Source organism: Musca autumnalis, unplaced genomic scaffold (genome assembly GCF_047663935.1).
Source record: "Musca autumnalis isolate F117 unplaced genomic scaffold, ASM4766393v1 scaffold_1, whole genome shotgun sequence".
Taxonomy (NCBI): Eukaryota; Metazoa; Arthropoda; class Insecta; order Diptera; family Muscidae; genus Musca; species Musca autumnalis.
Window position 1 is genome coordinate 50023992 of NW_027411644.1, and position 21994 is coordinate 50045985.

Here is a 21994-nt window from a genome sequence, read left to right on the forward strand (position 1 = left end):
CGCAAATTTTAGGCATACTTATCAAAATTTGGTCTGAAAAAAACAAAGTTTTCTGGGGAACGAAAGATCACGATTTTTTGCAAAATCTTAGCAAAATACACTTTGCAGTTACAACTTTTCACTTAGCAGAAGAGAACGTTTGTTGAACAGAAATAAAAAAGAGACCAAACATTTTTTAAAAACTTAGCAAACTCATCTTATCATTAGCAAGTTATCACTTATAAAAAAAGGGTTCTGTGGAACGGAAAAATTTGCGAATTGTCAAAAATATTGCTAAGTGCAAAATGAAAAGTTGATAAATTGTTTCGTGGAATAGGGCCCTGCTCTCGAAATATGGAAATATGGTCGTTCTCGTGGTGAAAAAAATTCACGAACACAAAAATATAATTGTTGAGTTGAAGGCTTCCCTGTCTCGTCTGGGATGTTTGTGGAACAATTATATTATAGTTGACGCCCTTTTGTCGAAGATTCCTCCAAGCCATGTCTCATGTAGGTGTTGTTCTTCATTTAATCTCACTAGGTTAAAGTCGATAAATACATGACTGTTGTATTTTTCAAATTCATTCATCAGTTCAAAAACTCTGTAAAGTTCTGGCATACCTGTTGAATATTTGGCAGATTGTGCCCTTAATACGTTTGCAGGAGTCGTAAATATAAGGGAGGTTCATGCGTCTCTTCGTGGAATATGTATTAATTTTTAAAATGGGGTTCATTGTCTTATCTCGAAATTCTCATTTCCATATGAATATAAATTTGTCTATTGGTAAAAATAATACCTTAAAAATATTCGGGTAATCGTTTATATTTTACAAAATAAAAAAAACAGTTCTTTGCAATTACATTTTTGCACATTTCATTATTGCCGCTATTCTTATTTTCTTCCTTGTACTTGCTCTTGAAAATGCAAAAAAAAAATGATTATATTTATGAAAAACCAAAAACAAGGCCAAAACCAAAGCAAACAACAAACAAACAAAAAAAACAAGTCAAGAAGGAAAAATACCAAATTGCCTTTCCGCTAATTATGTCGCTATTTTAGTGGTTCTCTTGAAATTGTAGCGTAGGGTCGTGGTAAAACAGAGAATTGTCTATTTTTGTCGTTCGGGTTTAACTTAAAAGTTAATAATTATATTACAATTACAAATCTTTAAAAACAAATAATCAAATATGGGTAAAAATAAAGGAGGAGGTGGCGGCGGCGGTGGTTCCGGTGGCGGTGGTGGTGGCAATGTAAGCAAAAAATTGATTTAATAATGAAAACAAGTGAATAGAAAATCGAATTCATGTGTAGTGTGAATTAAAAAATGGGTATTTTTGATTGATTATATAAGTCCATATTTACATTAGGCAATTTTCTTTGCGGCAATTGTCAGTTTGATGGAGAGAGGGGTGAGGAATATGGTCACCCTTTGTCTCTATATACCCTCTCTCACCGACAAACTGGCAATTGCTGCAAGGAAAATTGCCTAATGTAAATACCTATGGATTTTGATTGTGGAAATTGAAAATGTGCTAACGGCAAATATAAAGTACAGAACAGATAGTTGTTAGAATTTTTTGTAAAATTTATGGGATTTACAATTAAATCTTGTTGGTACAGTTGGCCACAAAACCTTTAGAAATTAAAACAAGTTAAAAGTCGTTAAGTTCGGCCGGGCCGAACTTTTTATACCCCCCACCATAAAATAGTCTTAATTAAAATGGAATAATTAGGGTCCTTTCACAATTTTAGGTGGAACAACTTTTCGACAATGGATAGACTCCTACTGCCTCCCACTATTGCTTAAATTACACTGTGAACACAAATGTTGGGGCAGAGATAATTCCTTTTGGAGATGAAAGCCCTTGGTGTGTGTGTATATTAAAAACCCCGAAGGACAGATGCGCCGTGAGTCGAACTTCAGCGTTATGGCGTGATGAAGTTATTGCAAGAGACCCTGTAAGTCATCATGAATTAGCATTATATCTTTGTTTGTAGTTTTTGTAGAGCACTTAAGCAACAGTGAACAAAGATATAACGCTAATTCCTGATGGCCCACAGGGTCTCTAACAAAAATTTCATCACGCCATAACGCGGAAGTTCGACTCACGGCGGATCTGTCCTTCGGGGTTCATAATATACTCACCAAGGCCTTTCTTCCCCAAGAGGTATTTTCCGTGCCCCAGACTTTCACCTCCATTTTGTTGCACCGTGTTATCTATTCTAATCTAAAAAAATGTGTTCAGCTAGGTGAAATGTACCACCTACGGGGCTATATCAAAGAGTCAACCTATCTTTAAATTTTTTGGCGGAAAAGTCTGCAGGGAACTTCAAGAGTCAAATTGAGGGTAGTTTCATCAAAACAATGTAGACCCTCAAAAATGGAACCATGTTGACGAATTTTAGTGAAGAAATTTCGTGACCACTGAAAATTCCCGAAAATCGGGAGGTACAGTTATATGGGGGGATATACCAAAACATGGACCTATATTGACGATTATTTTTGAATAGACAAAATTGTAGCTAAAATTCTCAAAATACCGTTATATGGGGGCTATACCAAAACATGGACCTATGTTGATGATGTTTCGTTGGTGATGTTTTATGACCACTGAGAACTTCAAATGTCAAATTACAGCTATTTCGGTTAAAAACTGTAGCTAAAATTCTTAAAATACCGAAAATCGGGAGGTACCGTTTTATGGGGGCTATACCAAGACATGGACCTATGTTGACGATGTTTGGTGGAGATACTTCATGACCACTGAGAACCTCAAATGGCAAATTACAGCTAGTTCGGTTAAAAATTGTAGCTAAAATTCTCAAAATACCAAAAATCGAGAGGTACCGATATATGGGGGCTATACCAAAACATGGACCTATGTTGACGATGTTTCGTGGAGATGTTGCATGACCACTGAGAACCTCAAATGTCAAATTGCAGATAGTTCGGTTAAAAATTGCGGCTAAAATTCTCAAAATACCGAAAATCGGGAGGTACCGTTATATGGGGACTACACCAAAACATGGACCTATGCCCATATCCTTTGGGGTATAAGTTTGTTGATCACTAGGAACCCTAAGTGCCAAATTATAGCTAATTCGGTCTGCAAATGTGGCGAGGAATGTCAAAATACCTCAAATCCGGAGGTACCGTTATATTGGGGCTATACCAAAGAGTGGACCGATATAGCCCATCTTCGAACTTGACCTGCCTACGGAAAAAAGACCCACGGGTGCAAAATTTCAGCACTCTATCTCAATTATTGCGGACGCTAGAGTGATTACAACAGACGGACAGACGGACGGACGGACATGGCTAGATCGTCTTGGAATTTTATCCTGATCAAGAATATATCGTCTGCTCCGTCGGAAAAGGTCGTAAGTCCCTCTCAATAAATTTTTCAGGAGGAAGAAAAAACATTCCAGCGCTTTCTGTATTAAAGATTTTATTATCGTGGTAAAGGCAGTATTCTTCGTTTATTTATTCCGCTTCAATACCTCTACTTTGTTTGATAAAGTTCCATCGCGTTTGGGAGATGATTGGATGTCTTTGGACTTACGACCTTTTCCTTGTACAGTTTTGTATTTTTGTAGGGACTTACGACCTTTTCCTACAATTTACGGACGTTTTTAAAATAGAATATTTATACTTTACAAAACAATGTGGAAAGGGTATTATAAGTTTGTTTTGTCCAATATTCGTGTAACATCGCGAAGTATTCGTCGTAGACCTCCTCCCCTTGCCATTTTTCCATATCTTGACGAGATAAAGCGATCTAGCTATCCATTAACAATTGTAATAAAACTCCAGGCCTCAATTTTGGACCGACATCACGAAATTTTGTGGAGAGGTCGGGTTCCGACCAGAAGTGACCCCATTAGATGTTGGTTATGATCGAAAGGTGTGAAATGGACCAATCCCACAATTTTTACCCGACTTTGTAGCTGTCCTGTAGATCGCAGTAATATTCCGATCGGAGCGAAATTTTAAGAATGATTTGAGTTTAAGACAAAGAATAAGCATGCAATTTAACATAGTGATGAGATAATTATTAGCGGGTTTAATGGACCAAAACATTTATGTGAAATCCTTTATATAAAAGACAATGTGTGTATGTTTGTATGTTCCGCATAGACTCAAAAACGGCTGTTCTTTGTTAGCAAAAACATGATGTCTTCTTAGTTTAATAACATTTCAATCAATTATTATTTTAGAATCATTTAATAATATAAACATTGCACTTACCCGTACGTTAGAAGGTATTACTTTATTGAATTCAGAATACAAACTAATCTCGTTATGTGAATAAATGCCCCTAGAGAAACCACAAATTACCAGTTGATAAAGTTAAGTAAGATATACGACAGAAAAAACAGTAAAAATTTAGATTTTTTTTAAAAATTTTCCAATACATGAGGTATTTGAACACATACCGTCGGTGTCATGCTTAAGTGTTCCATACGCCATTTTTGACTTTTTGAGATACATGTGGTTTCTAGGGTTTTTCGGTATGCTCTTTCTGAATTTCTAGTCGGCTTTCTCATATCTGCTCTAGTTTCCGAGATATCCACTCCTCGACGGAAAAGCATAAACTTTTTTCAGTTATGAAATTAATATTTTAAAAACTTAGAAGATTAAAAACACATTTCAAAAATCAGAATTTTAATTTTCGATTTAGAAGTATTTAATTTATTGAGCGGCTTTAGACCTGGCAAGTCCACCATTGACCAGATATTTACCCTGCGGCAGATCCTGGAGAAGACCCAAGAGATGCAGATCGACACCTACCACCTTTTTGTCGATTATAAAGCAGCCTTCGACAGTCCGCTGCGCTCAAAGGTATTCCAAGCCATGTCTGAATTTGGTATTCCCGCAAAGCTCATCCGGCTTTGTAAAATGACTTTAACTGACACGAGGTCCTCAGTTAAAATAGGAAAGAACCTCTCCGAAGAGTTTGGTACCAAAAGAGGTTTCAGACAAGGAGACAGCCTTTCGTGTGACCTCTTCAACATCCTGCTAGAAAAGGTTATACGAGAGGCAAACGTCAAAAGAAGTGGCACAATCTACACCAATAGTCACATGTTACTTGCTTATGCTGATGATATAGACATCATGGGTCGATCAGTAAAAGAAGTAACTGATACCTTTATAAAAGTCGAAGGAGAATCTGCTAAAGTGGGTCTGGCGGTAAACGGTGAGAAGACCAAGTTGATGGTGTCGACGCGCAATGCGTCCATTGAGCTCGGACCGACTGTGGAAGTTGGTTCCTATAATATTGAGGTAGTAAAAGACTTCGTCTACCTCGGCACCTCCGTCAACACAACAAACGACATCAGTTGTGAAATAAAAAGAAGAATTGTATTGGCCAACAGATGCTACTTTGGATTAAGTAAGCAGTTTAAAAACAAAGCCACATCTCGTCAAACAAAAATAACGCTCTACAAAACACTGATACTACCCGTGCTGATGTATGGCTCCGAAGCCTGGGTACTTGCGCAAGCAGACATGGCAGTGCTTGGTGTGTTTGAGAGAAAAATTCTTCGAAAGATCTACGGACCAATCTGCGTTGACGGTGAATATCGACGTCGCATGAACCACGAGCTGTATCTGCTATACAACGACATCAATATTGTTAAACGTATCGAGATGCAGCGATTGCGTTGGCTAGGCCATATCAAAAGAATGAGCGATGATGAACCCACTAAAAAGGCGTATGAATACATGCCACATGGCGGTGCACGCAGAATTGGCAGGCCAAGGAATAGATGGCGCAAACAAGTGGATGATGAGATGACAAGGCGCGGTATTCCAGAGAGCAAAGCAACAAATAGAGAGGAATGGAGATCTCTTCTTAGTTCGGCCTATAGAACAAATGTTCTGTAATGGGCCAGCTAAGTAAGTAAGTAAGTAAGTAATTTATTGAGCCAAATTTGGAAAAATTTTTTGTCACTTTGTTCCATGTGATTTACAATATTTCACATTTGTGTCATAAGTGCGGATATGGAACAAATCGACAAAAATTCTTTTTTTTTAAAAAATCTCTATAATTTTTATATTCCAATACATATTCCTCTAAATTTTTGCAAATATGTTCTATATACTATTATTAATATTTCAAGTCAAAAATATAAATATTTGCTTTAGTCAGCTCAACCCAGTTGTGACGCAAAACATTAAAATACGATTATCTCAAAACGGGCAAATGGCGTATGGAACACTTAAGCATGACACCGACGATACAGCATCCCAATTTGTATCAATGAAAAGGCCAGAAGTCCATCTTTCATAATCAGTTCGCTTATAGGCGAAATAGATTTCAAATGTAAATTTTCGTTGCAATATAGAAATTATCACATTTTTGTTCAAAAGTTTGGTCCACAGGCTCCGCCAAATATCATCCGATTATCATCCAAAGGTGTAGGCTAGTTCTTTACATTGTACCCCAACCATGGATGACGTTAAACATTATATCTGAACTACATTAGCTGTAGTAGTCTTTTAAAGTATAAATTTTCATGTGGACTTACGACCTTTTCGTTCTCAAATTTGTACGTTTTGTGGACTTACGACCTTTTCCGACAAGGGCAAAACGTATAGAAAAACGCGACATACTACCATTTTCTTTGTATCATACGACGTGTTTTGACTTGTACTATCATCCTGTAACAAAAACGCGATTTCCAAAAAAAGTGGACTTACGACCTTTTCCGACGGAGCAGACGATATATACTTTATAGGGTCGCAAATGATTAGTTCGATGTGTTACAAACGGAATGACAAACTTAATATACCCTCCATACTATGCACGATGGGGCCAATAGCAGGTTTTCGAGGCAAAAAGTCAATTTTTGAAGTGAACAATTTGAAAAAAATAATAACGGATTTCGATTGCCAACACTCTGAATCACTAAAAATAAAAAAATAAATCAATGGTGACATATTTTCTTTTGCATTATTTTCCGACATTCATTATAAATATGTAGTGAAAGCATTTTAGGCGCCAAAAAGAACATTTCAACATTTTTATATTTTTTAAACATGGAAAGCTCTTCAATGGGTATGTAAAATAAGATAGTGTTAACAAATAATAAAAATGTTATGTGTGGTAAATGTATTTTTGAGTTAAGATGTTATGTCTTTTTTGGAGTATTTTGCTTTGTTATCCATGTGTTCTCTGGAGTATAACTTTTGAGATCTAGGTAGATCTAGGATATTATATATATGTGGTGAAAGGTATTAATGTGTACTATCATTTTGTGAAAAAAGTAGCTGCGCCTATCTGCGCCTTTTCATAAAAATCTGATTTCAGATGTCGTAATACTTAAAAATATGGACATTTTTATGTTTTTGTTGGCTAATAATCGGAAACCCATTAATGTTACCAATTGGATTTCGGAAAAATTTAATAGACGTATATAATAATAATAATAATATATAATTTCAAATATATCGCAAACTTTGGCTTTTGTGGCGGAATCTTAGCCGATTTTTACTAAATTTGGAACCTTTTTTTATTAACTTATAACAAACCACAGACAAAACCATGAAATTTGAACATATGTATATAGGGGAGCTATTTCTATATCTGAACCGATTTCAATATAACTAGACAAACTTATTTGTAGTCCGAATTCCGTAACATTTTCCAAATGTTATTGTAATTTGATGGAATTTGCATGCTTGGTCAATCATTTTCCTGAAATCGGGCGAACATATATATGGGATCAATATCCAATTCTGAACCGATTTCAATATGAGTTGCCAGAAATGTTTCTAGACCAAAATCCGTCACACATTTCAAATTTCATCAAGATTGGACGTACATAGCGGGATTGGTGCACCAAATACCTAAAATCGGGCGAAAATATATAAGGGAGCAATATCAAAATCTGAACCGATTTCAATATAACTTGGCAAACTTATTTGTAGTCCTAATTCCGTGGTATTTTCCAAATCGCATAAAAATTGGGCAGAATTTGCGTGTTTGGTCCATCAATTGCTTGAAATCGGGCGAACATATATACGGCAGCTATATGTATATATGAACCGATATGAACCAAATTTGGCGTATTAGTTTCTAAGCCCATTATAAACATCTGTACAAAATTTGGAAGGTCTAGCTTGCCCCAGTGATTTGTTGCCTCGAAAACCTGTCATTGGCCCCATCGTGCTATGGTGGAGGGTATAAAAAATACTCTAAAAATTAAAACAAATTAAAGGCATGGAATTCTTCGACAGTCTTGGATATTTCTTGTGAAAATCGTATTTTTTATACCCTCATTGTTAAGGCTTACATTTATATGATACAAAAATGTGTCTAATCGAAACGATGCACAATGGTCCCAAATCCAAATATTCTGGCCAAAACTATTTCAACGTCCATTTTGTATTGAAATTAATTATTATTTATAATAAATGTGTACAAACAGCAATTCTTACGTTTTATCGACCAAAATGACCAAAACCTGCCAAAATTTGTTGAACAGGGTGGTCCCGTTGTGTGGGGTCTAAACCAAAACATTGACCTATGTTAATAATTTTTGGTATGAAAGATTCATATCTTCCAGGAGGTCAAAATACCAAATTTCAGCCGAATCGGTCATAAAGTGTCGCTAAAATCCACAAAATACCTAAAATCGGACGGTACTTTTATGTGGGGACTATGACAAAAAATGGACCTATTTTCATAAAAATTATACATACTTGTTTTCTACACTCTGAAACCCTTAAATATGAATTTTAAGGGAAATCGGTTGATAGATGTGGGTATTACCGTTCTATTTCCATTGGATACTACGTACATTTACAACAGGTATTTACAACAAATTCTCCCATCTTAAAATAGAAAAATCCACTTTATTTTAACTGTGGCAAATTTGAGCACGATTTTACTTCCGAATTTATTAGTACAGACCCCCTGCTATCTTTCAAATTCGATTTGGAGGTGGACATATTTGGACTTTTTTTAAAAGTTTAAGTATATTTAAAAAATATTTGTAAAAAATAATTTTTAATATATATAAAAATATTGATATTATTACGCTAATTATACAAATTTTATCGTTCTTTTTGTAAATATTATGAAAGTACTCATTAACAGCTTCCCGATTCATAATAACTTTGGTCTCTCATCTGTATATTTATGCAGCGACGCAATAGAACAAAAATTTTATATTTTACAGCACAAAGTCTATTTTATTTTTACATAAAAAAGTGTCAACTTTGGTACTGCGCCAATCAACGAATACTAACGTTATTTACAAAAACTAATTATTTTCAGATGACTTGATGTGTTTTTTATTATTCTGTGCAATAAAAAATTAAAATTTCGAAACTTAAAAAAAGGTTTTGGCCAAAAATTTCCTGATTGAAACGTATGTGCGATGGTTTTGAACTTCAAGTATATTTTGGCGAAATAGTTTCTGACAATTCGGAAGTTGAACGGATTAACCATTGTGATGCAACCTTTGCACCTCATAATATTTTGTCCAAACTTCGAACAAGTTCGAAGATAGACCATATTGGCCTACTTCTTCGGCTACCTCCGACACAAAAGTTCAAACAGTTTTTCTCTTAAATCGTGCGCAAATTAACTCTCCAAGGGAATAACCAAACTTATATCAAGTTCGAAGATGGACCATATAGGTCCATTCCTTCGGCTGCAAATTTTTTAGCTAAATTTTTCAAAATTTTTAGCTAAAATGGTGCACGCTATAAGTGTCGCAGGTAGTAATCGATTTGGTACAATATTTCTTCGAGACCTAGATCAGATTTGAATATTACCTATATTGGCCCACTTCTTCGGGTAACTCTCACACAAAATTGCACAAATTTTCGCAAAAGTGCAGTTTAAGGTAATTTCCCGAATGTTGTTCTTTTGCAGCAGGTTGTTGCTGTAGCAACGCCACTCGTGTTTGCCTTGGCAACTGGCGTTCTTCTACTGCGATACCTTTCTACTGCCTGCGCAACTGCATCGGTGTGAATGCCATTCAAGCCTGCCTGATAGGCTTTCACCTTGTACATGACTGATCTAGATGTTCTCGTTCATATCTTTGGACCCCTCTCTCCAGATCATGAAGATCTCTGTTGACATGCCTGGGTGGGGGAAGCCTGTCCACTAGATCGTGGCAGGGATGTTCATGGTCTGGTACGCTCTCACCATGTGTATGACTGATCTTGAGGTTCTCGCTTTTAACTTTGGATCATGAAGATCTCTGCTGACATGCCTGGGTGGGGTAAGCCTGTCTTCTACTACATGGCAGTGATGTTCATGGCGGTAACATCCAAGCAGATACTGCATCGACAACAAACTGTTGTATTGATGCACCGGAAAAACATTCGTCTCCTCACGAAGATGGTCCACTGATGTCATGGTTTCCGCAGACCGGCCTATTGTTTTATAAGTGGTTGTTGTTGTTACAATGTTTATTATTATGTTTGTATGTTCGTTCTTCTGTTCAATCTGGCTCTGGGTCTATCTCCAGTTCCAGGAAAAGTGGCTGCTTCGATGGGATGTAACCTCATATCCACTGGAGTTAGATAGTAGGTCTGGCGGGCCAGTTGAAAAGGTGTTTTGTGTCGTGCGGGCCCATGCCGCATACTGGGCAGATGTCTTGCACGGCGCGGTCAATTTCCGCCCAATAAGAATTTAGGCGACTGCAATATCCCTAGCGTAGTTTAGCCAAAACTACTCTGGTTTGTCGTGGCAACTGACGTTCCTCAACTGCCATATATGGGGGATGTACTCCGAGGACTTTATTCACACTATATTTGCTTATGGCCTTAGCAACTGCATCCGTGTGAATACTGTTTAAACCTGCTTAATATGCCTGTTAATGTAGGGGTTCTCTCCTATATTGTTGGACCTCCCTCTCTAGAGGTAAGTGGTCAACAAGGTTTCCTTGTCAGCACCCCAAGTGTTGCCGGCCAGCGACTTGAGAACCTTGTTCCTATTTCTGATCTTGTCACAAATGGCTGTGTCTTGTGCCGACAACTTAAACATCATGCCGAACATTACACCCAATATCTTGGAGTAGTTCGTGATCGGAATCAGGACACCATCGACCAATTTGTTCAGTCGGAACCTCATTTCAGACATCCAGGTAGTGAACAGTATGGCAGTGGAGTTCCACCTTGGGGAACTCCCTGCATCATTTTACGGTGTGTGTTTATACACATAGTTGATTACCCAACGTTTCGAAAACGGCTGGAGGGAAGTCTTCTATATATTATCGAACAGATTGGCATGGTTAATACCCAGCCTTGGAGAACTACCTCCTTCACTGTACGGGTCTTTGACTTCTTATATATAGCTGATATCAAACACGACTGGAAGGATGACTTCTCTATATTCTCGAACAGCGTCTGCAACATCGCCCATCGTATAATGTGGGAGGGCTCTTATACGGTTGGAAGGGCTCTTATACGGCGTAGCACACCCTATCACTCTCACGGTGCTCTATAAACCGACGGTTAAAACCAAGACACGCACCTCTTTGGAACAGTTACCATAGCGCCATTAAAAGTAAGTCATCCTTTTTTCCCGAGAGTGATTTAACCGTTGACCTCAATCTAGTTAATCCTGTACCAATGTTGGATTTCTTCAGATAGTCTAGCCACATTTTCCGCTTATGGTCGCCTACTAGCCTGTTGACTTCAAGAGTAAGTTCTCTAACTCTTGGGTCATCAGGCTTCGTACGACGAAGCCCATCACGCTCAGTTGCTAGCCCCGACGCCTCTTCTGGGAAATTTGGTATAATTTTGGGTATTCGACCAGCAGGTATTTTGCAGTGATAATGTCCCGGAAAAGTCTCCCAGCTACCCGAGAATCTGAGAGAGGGCATATCTCTGAAGCGGTGATTGGTAAATTCTCTGAACCCTTGTCAATCAACTATGCTCATGGTTCTGAAAAGTACAGCGTTCAGAGGATATGGGGTCGGGTGGTCTATTTACGGAAACGATGATAGGAAGGTGAATACGTCATTTATCGAACCCCGTTTCACTATGGTGATATCTGGCGAGCTGTGGCAATCTCCTCTTATCCTCGTAAAAGGGTCTTCATTCAGCGTGCTAAAAGTGGAGATATTAATTTGTTCTGACAGCGCTGTACCCATCTGGAGATTACCTAGGACCGAAGCCCAAAGCTTATGATGGGCATTAAAGTCCTCTAGCACCAGACGTTTTTGCCTCCTAAAAGTAAATATATATTGGGAATATGGGCAGGGCACAGTGGTCCATCGGTGTTATGTATGTATCCATAAAGCAGCTCTACCTCGGCAGTACCACACTTTACTGCTATCCGCATACATTCTATGTACGGGTTACTAGAGTCAAGCTCAAGCGAGTTAGGTCTATACTGGACAGATTGGTATATTATGAAGCCAAGTCCTCCTCCTCCGCTTCTTCTACGATCCTTCCGCAAAATGTTGTAACCATCGAAAATTTGCAAGCTACAGATGACTGTGAGGTTTGTTTCCTGGATCACGGCGACCATGATGTTTTTCGACTCATAAAATCCACAATTTCCCTGACCTTGTTGTGGAGCCCGTTGCAATTGAATTGCAGGAACGATGCGTTTCCGAGGCGCTGAACAACAACATGCTGGGTTTTTTTTTTTAGACTTCGGGGGTTTCTCGCATTTCGAAGATGACTAAGAATCGAACGACGAAGTTGGAAAAACGTTGGGAGATGTTCTTGCGCAGCAAGCAAGGTCACCCTCAGAAGTTCACACATTTCCTGCATCCATTAAATCTCACCACTGTTGGCATGTGGTGGATGCGGATCTGACAAACGAAACAGATCCATACGGGCCCGGGGTTAATCTCTATTCCGACACGGACCAAAATAACTCAGTAGGATATTCTGGGATATATTGCCGCTCCAATGTTGAAAAAATACACCAACATAAACATATAATTGTTGAGGTCACGGCCCCTGGTTGTTGCTGTTGTTGTTGTAACAGTATTTTCATGATATATTTGTAAGTTCGTTTCCTGTTTAATCTGGCTCTGGGTCTATCTCCAGTACTAGGAATGTGGCTGTTTCGATGCGATGTAACCATAGATCTACTGGAACTAGTTGAGTGGGTTTGACAGGGCAGTTGAAAAGGTGCAGTGTGTCGTGCGGACCTGTGCCGATTGCTGGGCAAATGTTTTGCACGGTGTCATTGATCATTGCCCTATAGGAATTCGGAGGTCTAAATCAACCCGAGCATAGTTGAGCCAAAAATACTCGCGTTTGTCGTGGCAGCTGACGGCCCCCTGGTCTAAGATTCCTCCTACCGCCGGCCGCCGTCCGCCGTTGTATTACATCCATAACTTCAGCTGTCCCACTGTCCATACAACCACTGGGCCACCAGTCCCGGTTCCGTTTGAGAACCAAGTGGTAGTAGCCTTCATGGTTACGAGGTCGTACCAGAGACTTAATTCTGGGACCACGGGTACCAGTTGTCCCTAGATCTTTTGATCTAGACTGGTAGGTGGTGTCGGCCCCCTTGAGCGAGTATCGTGGTGGTTGTACCCAAATCTCGGGTAGAGTCTTCGGCTTGAATGTGGAGTTGCATTGCAACCGGCTGTCTGAGCCATAGAAAGACAGGAATTTTAGATGGGTTCCGCACCAAAGCAAGGTGGTGAACAGGGCCAAACACTTGAACACAATTGGTACCTCACTACGGTGCAAGGGGCGCTGATTGGTCGCTTTATAACCAGTTCGTGTTGTGAGAACATCGTGGGGTTAGACCGGAAGGTAGGTACCCACGTTAATCATGACATTTCTGTTCATACAACCAGTGGGCCACCAGCCAGGGCTCCGTTTGGGGACCAACTGGAAGTAGTCTTCATGGTTAGGAGATCGTACCAGAGACATAATTCTGGGACCACAGGAGCCAGTTGTTCGTAGATCTTTTGATCTAGACTGGTACTTGGTATCGGCCCCCTTGTGGGAGTATCTTGGTGGTTGTGGGTAGAGTCTTCGGCTTAAATGTGGAGTTGCATTGCAACCGGCTGTCTGAGCCATAGAAAGACAGGAATTTTTAGTGGGCTCCGCTCCAAACCAAGGTGGTGAACAGGGCCAAACACTTGAACACAATTGGTACCTCACTACGGTGCAAGGGGCGCTGATTGGTCGCTTTGTAACCAGTCCGTGTTGTGAGAACACCGTGGGGTTAGACCGGAAGGTAGGTATCCACGTTAATCATGACATTTCTGTCCATACAACCAGTAATCTAAGATCCCTGTTTTTTGCCTATATTGCAGGTATATAGCGCAATCATGTCGCTGTCTTCGTGCATTCTTCGGTCTTCCTTTTCCATTTTAATCGAAGGTCAAGCACCCCACCAAGGTACTTGGCTTCGGTAGAAGTCATAAGTAATTTTTTTCCTGGTGAATAGTACCAACTCAAATCTTCGGCTTTCCTTTTTCGCTTGCAAAAAATCATCGGTCATTAAGCTAGACCCCAATGAGAAATTAATTAAAAGTACCAACTTTGTTTTAAATGAAGCAGGTCCGACAACGTAGATAGAAATTTTCCCCTGATAAAAATTACTACCTTATCTGCATAGGCAACTGCCCTAGTTCCTAATTTGTCAACCACCCAGAGTATTCCCTTCACCTTCTAAAGCCATAATAAGTGTGAAAAAAACCTCCCTGTGGTGTGTCTCTGGAGACTGACTTCCTTATAGAACTCTCCCCAATGTTTGAATTGACAAAGTCATCTATATAGAAGACGTCTTCTTTCTTTAGAAAACAAAGACGGGAGTGGTGTAACGAAAAATCACTTTATTTTGCCTTTTTCCCAAAATTCCCAATGCATTTAAATCTCTTATTAAAATCAGACAAATCTAAGTTAGGCAATTTTAAACGACCTCGACTATAATTATAATTTTAAGGGCAGGGTATGTATTTCGTTGTTACTTTTTTGCAAATTCTTTTACCCCCTCCGCCACCCATCCACACCTGCATAATTTTGTTATTCATTATTTTATTATAGGTAGTTCATTTCATTTTCATTCACTTGTTTTTTTTCTTCATCTCTGTTTTTGGTGGATGGTCGGTCTACAAATTAAAATAGCATGTAATTAACTAATCTTAGAGTTAGAGATGAAGGTGAAACGTTTCTTTGAAAACGGCTCTGCAAAAAACAGCAACAACTACAACTATTTCTCTTGTATGGACTTAAAAATAAGTTGGAAAAACTTTGAACTTTTCACCTCTCTAAACTAAATTATCCGTAAACAAACAGTAGTTGCTGTTGGTTCTGTTTTTTATCAGTCAAAAGGTAATCTGATGAAGGAAAGGTAGAAAAAATAGAAGGAGGTGAAGAAAAAAAGAAAAACACAAACACGACCAACAACACATAAATAAGAAAAGAGGTAATTAACATTTTCGAATTGTGTATTTTTGCAGAAAAAAGGTGGAGGAGGTGGTGGCGGCGGCGGAGGTGGTGATAAAGGAGGTGGAAAAAATAAGGGTGGCGGTGGAGGCGATAAAGGAGGTGGCGCTAAAAAAGGTCAAGACCAAAAAGCTGGTGGCGGAGCCGGTGGTGGTGGCAAAAAAGGAGGCAAGAAGTAAAAGTACAACAACAGAAGATGGACTATATTTTTGTAATACAGTTATTTATGATTTCTTTAAAGTGCTAATCTTTTTAATGCATTAATTTCCTATAAATTGTAATTGTAACAAATTTTTTTATTATTTTATATGAATAAATTTAAAAATTCAATTAATTAAAAATAAACTTTCAACAACAAAGAGACAGAAGACCTCTTGAGATTTTCTGTAAACTGAAGACCTCTAGAGGTCCTCTATAGACAGAAGACCTCTTGAGGTCTTCTATAGACAGATGACCTTTTGAGATGTTCTATAGACAGAAGGCCTCTTGAAGAAGAACTCTGGAGATTTTCTTAGAAGAACTCTGGAGGTCTTCAATAGACAGAAGATCTCTTCAAGTCTCGTATAGACTAAATACCTCTTGAGGTCTCGTGTAGACACAAGACTTCTTAGGATCTTCAATAGACAGACCTCTTGAGCTTATCCATACAGACAGAAGATCTCTTGAGGTCTTCTATAGACAGAAAACCTCTTGAGCTCTTCTATAGCGAGAAGACCTCTTGAGACCTTCTAAAGGCAGATAGACAGAAAACATTTATCATCTATAGACTGAAGACCTCTTGGAGTCTTCTATAGACAGAGGACGTCTTGCACAGAAGAACTCTTAAGGTCTTCTATAGACTGAATACCTCTTGAGGTCTGCTATAGACAGAAGACCTCTTGAGATTTTCTATTGAAAGAAGACCTCTTGAGGTCTGCTATAGACAAAAGAACTCTAAGGTCTTCTATAGACAGAAGACCTCTTGAGATTTTCTATAGAAAGGACCTCTTGAGGACTGATATAGACAGAAGACCTCTTAAGGTCTTCTATAGACAGAAGACCTATTGAGGTCTTCTATAGACAGAAGACCTATTGAGGTCTTCTATAGACAGAAGACCTCTTTAGGTCTTTTATAGACAGAAGACCTCTTGAGGCCTCCTATAGACAGAAGACCTCTTGAGCTCTTATATATACAAATGACCTCCTGAGGTCTTCTATAGACAGAAGACCTCTTGAAGTCTTCTATAGACAGAATACCTCTTGAAGACTTCTATAGACAGAAGACCTCTGGAGGTATTCTATAGACGGAAGACCTCTGGTCTATTGAGGCATTCTGTAGACAGAAGACCTCTTGAGGTCTAGACAGAAGACCTCTTGAGGTCTAGACAGAAGACCTCTTGAGGTCTAGACAGAAGACCTATTGAGTTCTTCTAAAGACAGAAGACCTCTTGAGGTCTTCTATAGACAGTAGACCACTTGAGGTCTTCTATAGACAGAGGACCTCTGGAGGTAGTCAATAAACAGATGACCTCTTTGCGCATTCTGTAGACAGAAGACCTCTTGAGGTCCTCTATGTACTGAAGACCTCTTGAGGTCTTCTATAGACAGAAGACCTCTTGAGGTCTTCTATAGACAGAGACAGAAGACCTATTGAGGTCTTCTATACCAAGAAGACTTCTTGAAGACTTCTATAGACAGAAGACCTCTTGAGGCATTCTGTAGACAGAAGACCTCCTGGGGTATTCTATAGACGGATGACCTCTTGGGGTCTTCTATATACAGAAGATCTCTTGACGTCTTCTATAGATAGAAGACTTCTTGAGCGCTTCTATAGATAGAAGACCTCTTTATGTCTTCTATAGACAGAAGACCTCTTGAGGTATTCTGTAGACAGATGACCTCCTGAGGTATTGTATAGACAGAAGACCTCTTGAGCTCTTCTATAGACGAAGACCTCTTGAGCTCTTCTTAGACGAATACCTCTTGAGCTCTTCTTAGACGAAGACCTCTTGAGCTCTTCTGTAGACAGAAGACCTCTTGAGGTCTAGACAGAAGACATCTTGAGGTCTAGACAGAAGACATCTTGAGGTCTAGACAGAAGACCTCTTACGTCTTCTATAGACAGTAGACTTCTTGAGGTCTTCTATAAACAGAACACGGTGCTCTTGAATCAAATTTAAATGGAAGGTGCTTACACCTGGGAAGTTTTTGCGGATTCTGAAACCACAATGTTCATAGATGAGAACAATCAAAAAACAAAAAAAAATCGCAGGAGCGCTTTTTAAATAAATCGCGATTCAAGTTGACATTTTTAGGGGTTGTTTAGGTTTTTGCGATTTTGCTTGGAAACCGCAAGTCCTATTAAAATGGGAATAAAGAAAGTATTGTAGGTATCAAAATTCTCTACAAGATTGGCTTTAATGATATTTTCGTAGGTTTCACAACTTTTGAGATATAGAAGTTGAAATTGGGACAATTCAAATTCAATTCAATCCTCTATCGTCTCCTTATAAAACAATGTCATGACTGCAATTTCCCAACTTAAACTTATGTATCTAACAAAATGGTACAACCTAGGAATAATTACATAAGCCAGTCTTGTAGAGAATTTTCACAGCTATAAGATTTTCTCAGGTCCCTTGCCGATAAGACTTGCCGTGTTCAAGCAAAATCGCGAAAACCTAACAAAAAAACATAAAAATGTAAACTAAGCTTCTTTATTTCAAAAATGGTACAGTCTGAGAACAAATCATAAACCTAAATCCTGTGGAGGATTTTCATAGCTACAACATTTTCTTTCAGAATTCAAAAAACTTCCCCTGTGTAAGCGGTTTTCATTAAAAGTTAGTTAAGGCGCACCCATCAAAACATTGTTTTATAAGGAGGCGGTACAGTCAGTGCATTGTCCCAATTTGAACTTCAATATCTCAAAAATGGTGAAACCTACGAAAATACCGTAAAGGTCAATCTTGTAGAGAATTTTCATGGCTACAACATTTTTTTTAATCGAATTTCGATAGGACTTGCGGTTTTTTAGCAAAATCGAGAAAACCTAAAACACCTCTATAAATGTCAACTTGAATCGCCGCGATTTATTTAAAAAGCGCTCCGGCGATTTTTTTTTGTTTTTTGATTTTTCTCATATATGAACATTGTAGTTTCAGAATCCACAAAAACTTCCCAGGTGTAAGCACCTTCCATTTAAATTTGATTCAAGAGCACCGTGAGAAGACCTCTTGAGGACCTCTTAAGGTCTTCTATAGACAGAAGACCTCTTGAGGTCTTCTATAGACAGAGACAGAAGACCTGTTGAGGTCTTCTATAGACAGAAGATCTCTTGAAATCTTCTATAGACAGAGACAGAACACCTGTTGAGGTCTTCTATAGACAGAAAATCTCTTGAAGTCTTCTATAGACAGAAGACCTCTTGAGGTTTTTTATAAACAGAACACCTCTTGAGGTCTTCGATAGACAGAAGACCTCTTGAGGTCATCTATAAACAGGAGACCTCTTGAGGTTTTCTATAGACAGAAGACCTCTTGAGGTCTTCTATAGAAAGAAGACCTATTGGGATCTTCTAAAGACAGAATTCCTCTTGAGCTCTTCTATAGACAGAAGACCTCTTGAGGCCTTCTATAGACAGATGACCTCTTGAGCTCTTCTATAGACCGAATACCTCTTGAGCTCTTCTATAGACAGAAGATCTCTTGAGCTCTTCTATAGACAGAAGACCTCTTGAGCTCTTCTATAGACAGAAGACCTCTTGAGCTCTTCTATAGACAGAAGACAGAAGATCTCTTGAGCTCTTTTATAGACAGATCTCTTGAGCTCTTCTATACACAGGAGGCCTCTTGAGCTCTTCTATAGACAGAAGACCTCTTGAGCTCTTCTATAGACAGAAGACCTCTTGAGCTCTTCTATAGACAGAAGACCTCTTGAGCTCTTCTATAGACAGAAGACCTCTTGAGCTCTTCTATAGACAGAAGACCTCTTGAGCTCTTCTATAGACAGAAGACCTCTTGACCTCTTCTATGGACAGAATACCTCTTGAGGTATTCTATAGACAGATGACCTCTTGAGGAATTCTGTAGACAGATGACCTCTTGAGGTATTCTATGGACAGAAGACCTCTTGGGGTCTTCTTTGGACAGAAGACCTCTTTAGGTCTTCTACAGACAGAAGACCTTTTGAGGCCTTCTATAGACAGAAGATCTCTTGAGGTCTTCTATAGGCAGAAGACTTCTTGAGGCCTTCTATAGACAGAAGACCTCTTGAGCTCTTCTATTGACAGAATACCTCTTGAGCTCTTCTATAAACAGAAGATCTCTTGAGCTCTTTTATAGACAGATCTCTTGAGCTCCAATATACACAGGAGGCCTCTTGAGCTCTTCTATAGACAGAAGACCTCTTGAGATCTTCTATAGACAGAAGACCTCTTGAGCTCTTCTATAGACAGAAGACCTCTTGAGCTCTTCTATAGACAGAATTCCTCTTGAGCTCTTCTATAGACAGAAGACCTCTTGAGCTCTTCTATAGACAGAATTCCTCTTGAGCTCTTCTATAGACAGAAGACCTCTTGAGGCCTTCTATAGACAGATGACCTCTTGAGCTCTTCTATAGACCGAATACCTCTTGAGCTCTTCTATAGACAGAAGATCTCTTGAGCTCTTCTATAGACAGAAGACCTCTTGAGCTCTTCCATAGACAGAAGACCTCTTGAGCTCTTCTATAGACAGAAGACCTCTTGAGCTCTTCTATAGACAGAAGACCTCTTGAGCTCTTCTATAGACAGAAGACCTCTTGAGCTCTTCTATAGACAGAAGACCTCTTGAGCTCTTCTATAAACAGAAGACGTCTTGAGCGCTTCTATAGAGAGAAGACGTCTTGAGGTCTTCTATAGACGGAAGACCTCTTGAGGTCTTCTATAGACGGAAGACCTCTTGAGGTCTTCTATGGACAGAAGACCTCTGGAGGTATTCTATAGGCAGAAGACCTCTGGCCTCTTGAGACATTCTGTAGACAGAAGACCTCTTGAGGTCCTCTGTGCACAGAAGACCTCTTGGGGTATTCTATAGACAGAAGACCTCTTGAGCTCTTCTATAGAGAGAAGACGTCTTGAGGTCTTCTATAGACAGAAGACGTCTTGAGCTCTTCTATAGACAGAAGACCTCTGCAGGTATTCTATAGACAGAAGGCCTCTGGCCTCTTGAGACATTCTGTAGACAGAAGACATCTTGAGGTCCTCTGTGCACAGAAGACCTCTTGGGGATTCTATAGACAGAAGACCTCTTGAGGTCTTCAATAAACATATGACCTCTTGAGGTATTCGGTAGACAGATGACCTCTTGAGGTCCTCTATGGACAGAAGACCTCTTGGGGTTTTCTATAGACAGAAGACCTCTTGAGCTGTTCTATAGACAGAACACCTCTTGAGCTGTTCTATAGACAAAGACCTCTTGAGGTATTCTATAGACAGAAGACCTCTTGAGCGCTTCTATAGACAGAAGACCTCTTGAGCGCTTATATAGATAGAAGACCTCTTTAGGTCTTCAATAGACAAAAGGCCTCTTGGGGTCTTCAATAAACAGATGACCTCTTGAGGTCTTCTATGGATAGAATACCTCTTGAGGTCTTCAATAATCTTATGACCTCTTGAGGTATTCTATGGGCAGAAGACCTCTTGAGCTGGGGGGTTACTCTGTATTGCGATGCGTTTGCGTTTGGTATTTTGTTAACGCAAGATATTTGCATTAACGCACGATTTTGACATACGCTTTTGTATTACAGATTGCGGCGATGCCAGAAAGGAAAAAAGGAACAAAAATAGTTGCCAAAGGACATACGACAACGAATTAGAGACGCATTTAATTTCCTTACGCATCGCATTTTTCTTACGCATCGCAATAGAGAGTAACCCCCCTGTTCTATAGACAGAAGACCTCTGGAGGTATTCTATAGACAGAAGACCTCTGGAGGTATTCTATAGACAGAAGACCTCTTGGGATCTTCTGTAGAGAGAAGAGCCCTTGAGATCTTCTATAGAGAGAAAAGGCAGCTCTCTTGAGCACTTCTATAGACAGAAAACCTCTTGAGGTCTTCGGCAGGCAGAAGACCTCTTGAGGTCTTCTATAGACAGAAGACCTCTGGCCTCTTGAGGCATTCTGTAGACAGTAGACCTCTTAAGGTCCTCAATGCACAGAAGACCTCATGGGGTTTTCTATAGACAGATGACCTCTTGGGGTATTCTATAGACAGAAGACCTCTTGGGATCTTCTGTAGAGAGAAGAGCCCTTGAGATCTTCTATAGAGAGAAAAGGCAGCTCTCTTGAGCACTTCTATAGACAGAAAACCTCTTGAGGTCTTCGGCAGACAGAAGACCTCTTGATCGCTTCTATAGATAGAAGACCTCTTTAGGTCTTCTATAGATAGAAGACCTCTTGAGCGCTTCTATAGATAAAAGAGCTATTTTATAGATAGAAGACCTCTTTAGATTTTCTACAAGCAGAAGACCTCATACGCCTCTCTACAGAAAGAAGACCTCAGGAGACCTCTTGAAGTCTTCTATAGACTTTTTGAGGTCTTCTATAGACACAAGACTTCTTGAGTGCTTCTACAGAGAAGAGAGCTCTTAAGATCTTCGGCAG

General features: G+C 39.3%; 1 protein-coding gene across 2 annotated transcripts in view; it reads left to right on the forward strand.

The window, feature by feature from the left end:
* The first annotated feature begins 868 nt into the window (after positions 1-868).
* The window catches only part of LOC141397527 (uncharacterized), a 41561-nt gene continuing 20435 nt past the window's right edge, over positions 869-21994 (forward strand). Inside the window, exons 1-2 of one of the 2 annotated variants that reach the window (XM_073973944.1) lie at positions 957-1230; positions 15386-15701. In XM_073973944.1, the coding sequence (XP_073830045.1) occupies positions 1168-1230; positions 15386-15550 (228 nt within the window). In that variant the 5' untranslated portion in view covers positions 957-1167 and the 3' untranslated portion in view covers positions 15551-15701. Of the gene's footprint in view, positions 1231-15385; positions 15702-21994 lie in introns of those variants that run through there. The other variant, XM_073973932.1, reaches the window with a different exon arrangement.